This window comes from Tetrao urogallus (genome assembly GCF_951394365.1).
Source record: "Tetrao urogallus genome assembly, chromosome: 10".
In the NCBI taxonomy this organism is placed as follows: domain Eukaryota; kingdom Metazoa; phylum Chordata; class Aves; order Galliformes; family Phasianidae; genus Tetrao; species Tetrao urogallus.
Genome location: NC_136823.1, coordinates 9,443,037 through 9,453,335, shown reverse-complemented (window position 1 = coordinate 9,453,335; position 10,299 = coordinate 9,443,037). Strand labels below are relative to the sequence as shown.

The window sequence follows — 10,299 nt, the reverse complement described above, 5'->3', positions numbered from 1 at the left end:
ACGAGAGGCATCAGATCATAACAATCAATAGAATACACTTCACATTGGCAATAGCTTTGTTTTCGATCATTTACGTACAACGTGGTTTAATAATGGGAGCTGTAAGGTTTTTTTTCTTTTTCTCTTTTTTTTCCTCTTTTCTTACAAAACGCACTACGGAAGGCGGCCGTACGGCGCTTTCCCTCATCTCATCAGCTGTCGCTGCGTCTGGGGTTTGACGGATGTGTGAAGCTCAAACTGATTGTCTCTCCCTTTCCCCTCTCCAGTGATCTCAACCTCATTTCTGCCCTTCCTCCCTGCGAAGTCCATGGGGGCTGGATGCCTGAGACAGCACACGCTGCCTTGCTGCGTGCGGACCCGCTGCCGCGCTGCCCTAAGTTTACCCAAGGAGCTGAGCTGCATTTTTTTTAAGCAACAGCTGCCAACACAACAGAACAAAATGCTTCAACCTCTGCAGTCTGTGAGTTGGATGGGTTTATGCCCTGCCATTTTTTTCTGTTGTTTTGCTGCATGTTAGCTGCAGCGATTTGGTATTTTAGCCCTCGCTAGTGCAGGACTGCCTTCCGGGAGCGCCTTCGCACCAGTTAGTCTGATGGAGCTGTCTGGTTCAAGGAATGATATGGTAGCTGGGAGGGGGGCTGTTGTGTGGGTTTTTTTGTTGTTGTTTTTTAAAATAAGTCATTCTTTTCCCTAACATGAAAGAAGAAATTGTGTCGAAAATAATCATCGTCTTGGGCGCTTTGAAATCCCATGCTGCGGCTACAGTTCTCGCTTTGCCCACCCTCTCTTTCTTCCCTTCCTAGGGGATATTTTGGTATGGAAGATAGATGGAGCAAATCCAGGAGGGCCACTGAATATTGTCCCTCCCCATATTTACGAAGGCAGATTTTCATACAGGGTAGTAGCCATTGCAACCAACAGCACAAAAACATGCACTCAGAGGGGTTGAGGCTTTTTGTGGAAAACAAGAGCAAAATAAATATGACTTTCTGTCTGATTTCATTTTAAAAATTAAGTTTTTATAAAGACATCCTTTTTTTTTTTTTTTTTTCTTTTTTTTTCTTCCCCCTCCCCAAACAGAGTCCACAATAGAAATCCAGCATGTGTGGCTTCCAGTGAGCCGATTCCATCCTGGGAGGCTGCTTATATCTCTTCACAATATTCACAGTAATAACAAAGAGAGAAAGGAAAGCCAGTTCCAGCCTCTTCTTTCTGCTTCTGCCACCTTTTGCTTTCTGCTAGACAACTGAATATCGACCAGGTGAGTTCTTCTTTTCCTTATACCTGAGGGGGCAAAGTGCATTACAGGCACCACTACACATTTCTGCAGAAGACCCATCTCTTGCAAGGCTTTAGTCCAGCATGAAGAGTTAAACCACACGGGAGCACAGATCCCCTTTTTTGCCATCCCTACATTCTCCTCTTGGCAGAACATTTTCTTACTTGGTGTCGTCTTAGGTAAAGCCCCATGTTCTCAATCTCTGGGTGGGTCTCTTGGTCGTCAGGTTTTATCCCATGGCTGTAACCATGCTGGATGGGTGCGGATGTCCAAATGAGATGCTGGAAGATGGGTGGATGGGGGTAGGTGTTGGTAGGATGTGTCCAGAGTGGCTGAAAGGTGGCAAATGCCCCATAGGTGCCATGTGACTAGCAAGGGCAGCAGCGCTGAAAGGAGACGATTTCTCTTGCATGCACTTGGACAGTTCCTCAAAACACTCGGAGCCTTTCTTGCTTTTCTTTGATTTGTTGGACATTTTCCTATTCCTGGTCTGAATTCCTTCCTTTTTCATGGTCAGAGGCCTGTTCACCTGCAAGAAATGAGAAAATCAGGCTCATGCCGACAAAATGACTTTATTGTGCAAAAATGAAAATATTTGGACAGCCCCCATGTGTTTTTCCTGGATGGAGACCTTTTTCTGGCCAAAAAAAAGAAAAAGAAAAAAAGAAAAAAAAATGGTGTTTCTCTCTGCAGAACTTGTTTATATTGGTTTGTTTAATAAAACCACACACAAAAAAAAACCCTAGACATGAAAAACAAATTGAACTGAATTTGGCAGCCGATGACTCTCTTTCCCGTAGGCTTGCCCTCAGTCATTCATTTCCTAAGAGAATGAGATCAAACCAGGAGGCACACGTTGACCTAAATTCAGACCTAAGACGTGAACAACCCAAGACCAATAACCTCAGTTACCTGTAGTCTAAATAACTGTACAACAGGACAAGTGATTCCTGCTTAGGGCAAATTTCTTTTTAAACAAATGACAGTAACACAAAGCCTTAGATGCATTATTATTTTGAAATCAAAACGAAGATGCTCCGTTGGGATCAATTCTTGCACAGAGCCCATTTCCAATGGCCAAAAGATGCACAAAACTCGCTTAGTTAAAACCAAGTGTCATGCTCAATTTTGCCTGCTTTGCCCGAGCGTTAGAAGCCAAGCTCATACATTGTAATGTCACCGAACTTAGCATCACTATGCCGACAAAGAATGGCTGTCACTCCCCAGGGGAACCTTAGAGATGAGGGAAGGAATAAAACAACAACCAAACCCCCCAAAACCAATAAAAGCCCAGTGTACAGCGCGCAGTTAAGACATCAATCCCCGCGACACATGAGATGAGCAAATACTCACATTGTGCAGTTTATAGTAGAGTCCGCAGGCATTACAAACCGGGTCCCCGTTGGCGTTGCGTCGCCATAAGGTCGTGGTGGTTGTCTGACAGTTGGCACAACACGTCCCTGCTCTCCTGGCCGCTGACTAACCAAAAGAGAGAGAAAATTAAAAATCTATCAGCAGGAGGAGGGGGGGATCATGAGAAAGGTCAACTTGGGCTCGATATTTAGGTTGGGTAGATCTATACCGAGGTTTTGCAGAGCGTTGGGGCTGAACGAAAGCTCCTGTCAGTTTCGCATGCTGTGGCCGTTGGGTTTTTGTTTAATGCACGTATTTTCCTATGCAGGCTGCAGCACTGAGCCCCATGGCACCATGTGTGCAGAGGAAACAATGCGTCTCTTCAACTCCCCAAACAAAAAATTTCAGGAGGGGGAAATCGATGTTTGATTTGCTCAAGGTTTCCCTTTGCAGGATTCTAGAATGTCTCAGGAAAATTATTTTTCTTTCTCCCCCCCCCCCCTCCCCTTTTTCTTAAGTGACCAACCTAAGTCAGTGCCAGTGTAGGGTTTGAAAAAAGGTAATGATCTTAAAGAATGTGATTTTTTTTTTCTCTTCACCTCCTCTGTCCCTTTAAAGATGTCCACAAAAGAAAACCAACCGCATTGCTTAGCTGGGTGCAGTATTTATCAGAGCCATCACTGAAAATTCAGTTTCCATTTACAAGTGAAAGGGAGAAAACAAAACTGGCTCCAACTTTCTTTAAATATTTAGCAAACCAAATTTCATGCCTCGCAGCAATGATTGCGCTGACCCAGCTGCCGCCTCTGTCCCTACTCAGTCTCTGGGCTGACAAGCCCTCAGCCAACCATCTTTAAAAAAATATAAAAGGATCATTTAAACAGCATTGTTCTGCCGAAACCAGGGCGGAGGGGGGGCAAAAATATCCCAAACATTCACCCACCTCCCAGAACAAGAGCAGGAAGAGCGGAACAGCAGGCAGCGGGTGATTTCTGCCCTTCTCTAGCAGGCCCTACGACAACACGCTGCTCGTTGGATGGAAGCGCTGTCAGTGGCACCCCAAATTCTGGGAAATAATTTTGTATAAGAAAGCTGCAGCTCTGCTTCCGGAAGCAGGCGGAACACAATCCAATCTGTGCGATTGGATTAAAGGAGAGGACTCGATATTTTCTTAAATTAGTGCAGTTTGCTTACTAACGCACATAAATGGCGTTAATTTCCCCAGGGCCTTGCTCTCTAGGTATTTCTGCAATTAGCCACCAGAACCATGCGGTGAAGCGGCAGCGAGGTTTGCATTAAGCACTGAGCACCTCTGCGAGCCGACGGCGGTGTCCCAGCGTTTGGCCTTTCCGTATGAGAACGCTGAGCACTGACCGACCCGGCTCGCAGAAGGGCAGCGCTGGGTTTGTAGGCACTCACTGATTTTACACTCCGGCTATGTAACTTTCCCAAAGTGGTGGACGGCTTAGCAGCTTAAAGCAGGAATCAGCCCTCTGGGACTTGTATATTTCAGCCCCTGCTCGCTTGTGAGAACAGGCCGAAGGCAGAGAGAAGGGGTACCCCCTACTGCAAGTACGCTCATGCAACCCAAACACAATTAATGCCAGACCTCCGAGCACTGACATTAATGATGGCTTTGCTATTGCATGTCAGATGAACGCATTCCCAAAGATGGCCATCTCTCCTCTGCAAACAAGCAAACTACAGTGGAAAAAGGGGCAATAAACAAAGCTGTAAATCAATTAAAACAACAACAACAAACAACCAAACGAAGAGAAAAGCTCTCTGTCTGCTTGCAGTGGGGTAAGTACAGAAAACGAAGCGCAACCCTCTCCCAGCACAGGGGAAGGTGGAGCGCTGTGTTTGTGGCCGGGACACGGCTCACTGATACTGCTGGGCTCTACGGCCTGTCCCATTCAGACTGCAAAGTACTTGAGCCTGGGAGTCGATAATGTTACACTGTTGTCTTAACATTTTTCTGTGTGTCAGTCACTAAGCAGCCTGCATAGCTGAAATTCTGACTCACGACAAATCTTCTGCATCTCATCCCAGCGTCAGAGCAGCGGTGCCAATTTTCTGCTCTCCAAACCTCATTGAAACGTGCCCACGAGTAGCTGAGGGACTTAGGCACCATAAATCACAAAGCTCCAAAAAAATATATTTATTATTCTTAGCATTTTACGCCTTATTTGTGGAATAGAGTGTATTAGAAATTTCAAAACAGCGAGCATGACTGGCAAGGCTCGCCTATAGAAACTCTCTAAAGCTTTTAGAGTCAGGAAACAGATACACAAAGTTTCCTTATCTTTAACGTACAGATATCCGGATAGGAAACTACTACCAGGAGCTCAGAAAGGACATTTTTTTTAAATGGCTCAAATGAAAATACAAAGTATAGGTGACTCCATGGAAAAATAATAGGATTTTTTTTTTTTTTTTTTAAACAGTAGGGGATTGTCTGGGGAGGGAACCAATATTAGTATTGCCAGAGAATATAAGAGTGAAAATTACTTCATGGCTTTCATACAAATAATTATGAAGTAGGGAGCAGTAGCTTTGACTCATCTGATTTGTTTTGCTTTTTGGAGCTGGAACTTTTCTTTTTTTTTCTTTTTTTTTTTTTTTAGCACACGGTGGAGAACATTCACGCTCATAACCCTTTCGCTCCCAAAACGTCCCAAGAGGCCAAATGAATGAGGAATTAAATTAAAAGCTGTCATCTGAGGATAAACGGGGAGACGGATACCCGATCTCCCGCTGGCCTGGCCGCGCAGAAGCTCGGCTGGGGGCTCAGGGCACGTTGGGGGGGGGTGGGAGGGATCTGCCCCCAGGCATGGCCTGACCCTGCTGTGACTATGGGGCCGAGCACGGTAGGACGCGTCAGGCTCGTGCCTGCGTGTGGTCCCTTTGCCACATGTATCCCCCAACCCAAGGAAAGTCAAAGACACCTACCAGCCTTCGTTTGGGTTTAATGAGAGGTCGGTTTTGACCGTTCATTTTGTGGTAGAGCCCGCAGGCGTTACACAGGTAATGCCCGGTGCCGTCTCTTCTCCAGAGAGGGGTAGCGGTTGCTCCACAGTTCACACACTCTCTGCCTTCTAAATGGAAACACGAAGAAACCGGATTTCTTTCTTTAAAAACAAATTCACAAAAGCTTTTTGCATTGTCCTTTAGGTGTTTTCCGAAAGTCAAAACCGCGTTAGCTCAAGCAGGGGCAGACAGCAGGGGCGCGCGCAGCGCATGCAGCAGGGACCTCGAGAGCACCGCCAGTAGTGCGTGCCACCAGCAGGGATCAGCTCCTGCTCCCCGTGGGGAGGGAAGGACTGAGCCGGTGTTGGTGCTGGGAAAACAAGAGCTCCCTCCAGCACCCACAGCACTGCGGTGCTCGGGCTGTGCCTTCTGCCATGCACACACACACACACACCTGTGAACACGCAAGACGTAAAACAAACAACAACAACAAAAGATAAAAAGGAACCAAAGAAATGGGTTTCCTAGAATTAAATCTAAGCAGAAAGACCTCCTCTTCTGGGTTTGCTCTGTTTGCTGCAAACACTACCATGCAGGAAAGCAAAGCTGAGCAGGTTGGGAATAGACACGGCGTGCCAAAGGCTCGGTTATGAATTTTGTTCCAAAGGCACAATACTGATCTTTCAGAAACTTCAGTTCCAGCACTGACACTGGGAATTATTGTAAAAAAGTCCTTTTCTGTCTTTTTTTCCCCCTAGATGTAGTGCGGAGCAGCTACCCATGTTACTGCTTTGTGCTTCAGCACAACATGGGAACCACGGCATGGCAGAGCGGCCCTACGGAAACCCAGCATGCAGCTCCTACGTGTGTCTGTGCCTCAGAAAGCTCTCTGCTAGAAGTTCATTCGCCTCCGATGCTTCGAGGGCAGGTCTGCTTAATATAGAAATCTCTTCATATAGTGTATGCAAATCCTACAGCGTTTAAGCGGAGAGGAAATTCTCCTTTTGCTAATAACTGCAGCAGGCCACGCCGAGTTCAGCGGGGTTGTGCCTCCTTTAATCTAGGGAGTGGGTGGCTTTTAAACAGCACGGTGAAAAATGAGGGGAGCTCTCAGTGCTGCGTTTGGAGCTTTTGTCCCTCCTTGGGCAGGAAGCTGCCGGAGTCGCCGTGTCGTGAGCCTGAGCTTTCCTACAAAAACACCAGGTGGTCACGAACTTTCCCCAGTTCCCCCCAGCACGGGGGGCTCCCTTGCAGGAAAAAAAGGAAAAACAAACAACGGAGCCCCAGGCTTCCCCCATTTAATAAAGCTGCCGGCGACCACAGGATAAAATAAAAAGCTCCTCGAGATCCAGTTATCTTCAGAGATGGGGGCCTTGGGTCTGTTTGTAAGTCAGGGGCTCAGGCTGCTAATTGCATCTTCTTACTGCGCTGTGCACCGCTAAAAGGATGCATGCATGTAGCAGCAACTGCATTTAGGTAGTGACTGTGGTGTTCCCTTCAGAGGGGCCATTTAATCGGAGCTGGTGAGGCTGTAAAGTGTCTGATGCTTTTGTTGCAAAACTCGTAAAGGAGCACATTTCTGAATTGCTTTAAAAATAATTGCATGTGGTGTATTCAATGATATTTAAGAACACACACACAACAGCTTACATGGTTGCTAATTTTCAAGGGCTATCTTAATTCAGTACCAGTACACCGTATTGAAATACATCGTACATCTTTTCCTTCTGATGGCTGATTTTAAAGCAGGAAGGTCAGAGTTACAGAAATGTCCTTAATTCTATGCCTGGTTGTACAACTGGGGTCATTTCAAAGCGCGATCAGCATTTCAACCATCGCAGTTTGCTGATTTGGAACTGCACTGCCAGGTAGAAATGCAAGGCAGATCTGTGGAAAGCTCTGCACTACGGAGCAGAGATGTGTGGATCAGGAAAGAAGCAGTGTTTTCTGGTCGGGCTGCAGTAAGTTAGCGATGACTGGACACCTTAGTCTTTAGCACTGGTATGTAAACTATATTTGAACTTTTGCTCCTTTAAATGTGAAGGAAATAGGGCCGGCACGGAGCGGCCGGGGAAGTTTCGCTTTCACCCTGCGCTGGGGCCTTCTCTCTTATTGAAGAGGAGACGTGAAAAATTATCAAAGGGGAAACAACTCTGAGCAGAAAGTCCCCACGTGGAACTGGGGGGGGATGGGGGGTTAACCACTTCGGGAGAACGTGAGTCCTGGGGGGCCACAGCCTGCCGGGGGCTGTTTGACATTCTTCCCCATATAAATCCTTCTTTGTAGTGCGATCTGCTGCGCTGCTCACTCCGTGTCCCTCGGCCCCATCCGAGTGCCCCAGGGCTCAGCAGCCGCTGCCAGCACGATGGCACCAGGGAAGCCTGGTGCAAGCTCCATTTAAAAATGCAGCACGGTGAGGCCAAGCAGTCACCTGCCCTTCTGTCCCAAAGAGAGCTAGCACAAACCCCGGCCCTACAGCCGCCTACGGCTTCAACTGTATACTGCAAGCACAGCCAACCACGACACGCACACATGCAGCACAACGGCCCTAAATTTAGTCCTCCCACCCAAGGGATAGCATCAATGCATGGCAGGGGTGCTCCGCTTACCCGAACAGGATCTGGCCTTGCTTCGTGGCTTGGGGGTGAAGCTGGACGCCGGGCCCCCCAGGAAGCTGCCCGGGTGGAAGAGGCTGCTGCTGTAGTCGTGGGCAGCCGGCACGTAGGAGGGGTATGTGGGGATGGGGTGGTGAGTGGAGGGCTGGGCCCCCATGCTGGTGAGGCTGCTGCGGAGCGGGCTGGCGCTCTCCATCTTCATCCCTTCTGACAGCGACACTTGGTACTTGATGCTGTCTTTGTCCTCCTGTCGGGCCCCAGCGGAGGACGAAGGGGAAGCAGCGCTGGTGGAGTTGGGGTCCGGAGACACTTCCTTGGGAGGGGTCGGGGGGAAACCGAAGAGGTGGGAGCCCGAGTGAGAGGCCGGGGTGAGCGACGAGACGGAGGCGGTGCTGGACGTGCTGCTGCCGGGGTACACAGAGATGGCCCCGGGTGCTCCGGCTGCCGAGGGATGCAGGGGGGTCTTGGTGAAGGGGTTGACGGTCCAGGGGTTGTGGTGATGGGCAGAGAGTGCCGCCTTGCTGCTGTCCAGCCAAGGGATCCCGGGGCTGTGGATAAGATGAGGCCGGCACATTTGACTCCCGGTCAGGCGGGCTGTAGGGACACAAGAGCGTCAGGGATCAGTGAAATATCCCAACTCGCGGCCCAGAGAGCTGCAGGGGAGCCAGAGCAGGGGGAGATTTCCCAGCACAGAGAGCAGCACCCACAGTCTGCAAACAGCCCCTTATCTGCATGCCCTCCGAGAGAGACCCCAACCACCTGGGGAAAACTCGGAGAAATAAAGCCAGCCGGGGAAGAAGCAAAGGACCCCCGTTTCCACCCCACCCCACCCTACAGCAAGCAGCAAACCCCCTTCTGTGCTGTCTTCCGAGCCGCCACAGCGCTCTCTCTTCAGATCCTACAAACACCCCAGGTAAAATCCATTGCCGATTCGAATCTGTTGGTATTTTGCATCCGGGAAGCAGCCGTGTCTGAGAAGTTTGAGCCTCCGCACACACTATTTCCCCTTCCTCTCTCACCCTCCCCTTCTTTCCCTCCCCTCCGCCAATGCCCGGTCATCGCTAGGGTTAAAATTCACCCGTGCCTCCCTTTCTGTTCTATTTCCTTCCATCGCCTTTCCCCCCTGGCCCCGACACACCGGAGCGGCCGCAAGAACATCTCCCCACCCACACGTCGGAACGGGCAGAGCTGGGGAAGGGGCCGAGGAGCGGGATGCTCATTTACCGTGTGCCTGGCTGTAAGAGACCCGGGCCCGGGCATGGGCAGAGTTGGCGTAGTAAGGGTTGCCCTGGGAATCCAGGTGGTTGAAGAAGACGTCGACTTCGTCCGGAGGTAGGAGCTGCGCTGGTTCCATGTAGTTGTGAGCCAGTCCCGGGTGGTGGCTCTCGGGGTGCTGCCCGTTAAGCACGGCGTGGTGGGTCATCCAGCGAGGCTGGTCCGTGGCCACCTCCATGGCCTCGGGCCTCCCCTCCCGCCCACCCGCGGGGCAGCGGCGAGCGGCGGTCGGGGTCGGCAGGCGGAGGTACTGGGGGTGTTTAGCAGACGGGCGATTTGTTTAGGAGAAAGCCGTCGGGTGTCCGAAGATCGCCCTCGGGAGGATGCAGGGTGGGCCCCGGAGTCAACGCGTCCCTCTGTCCGCGGGCGGATGGCGGGGCAGCACCTGTAAGAGACACGGGGTGAGCGGGTCCCCCCTAAATGTATAGGGAGGTGGCGGCCGAGCCCCTCCCCCTTCCTAAAATATCTGCTCCCCCGACTCCTCACCCTGCGCCCTCCCGTCATTAAATAAACAGATCTCATTTCGAACTTAAAAAAAAAAATAAAAAAATCCAAAAGCTTCCTTTCCCCCCTCCTTCCCCCCCCCCCAGCCCTCTCGCTACAAACGTCAACAGGAGTTTTTCCAGCTGGCTTCAAAAGGGGAGAGGGGGAAGGAAGGACGGCAGATCCCATAGAGTCCCAGCGAGAACTTGGGCTGACACAAAAGGAAAACGAGGGACGGAGGAGAAAAGGATCGGGGACAGAAGGGTGGGAGGAGGGGGAAAGCGGCGATGCCCCCCCGCGCCTCACACTTACCCGGGGCGGGAG

General features: G+C 50.2%; 1 protein-coding gene across 4 annotated transcripts; it reads right to left on the bottom strand.

Moving 5' to 3' along the window:
* Positions 1–1,508: 1,508 nt before the first annotated feature.
* Positions 1,509–9,670, bottom strand: GATA2 (GATA binding protein 2; the record flags this gene model as incomplete). 4 transcript variants are annotated; one of them, XM_079540546.1, is made up of 5 exons in its annotated part: positions 1,509–1,808; positions 2,633–2,758; positions 5,585–5,763; positions 8,212–8,811; positions 9,442–9,670. In XM_079540546.1, 5 exons carry the CDS (start codon positions 9,668–9,670, stop codon positions 1,509–1,511), a joined length of 1,434 nt encoding a protein of 477 aa, XP_079396672.1. The 4 variants fall into 4 exon arrangements, with proteins under 4 accessions (XP_079396672.1, XP_079396673.1, XP_079396675.1 ...); XM_079540547.1 differs by having other exon boundaries at positions 5,585–5,730; XM_079540549.1 differs by having other exon boundaries at positions 2,633–2,716; positions 5,585–5,730.
* Between the last annotated feature and the right edge of the window lie 629 nt (positions 9,671–10,299).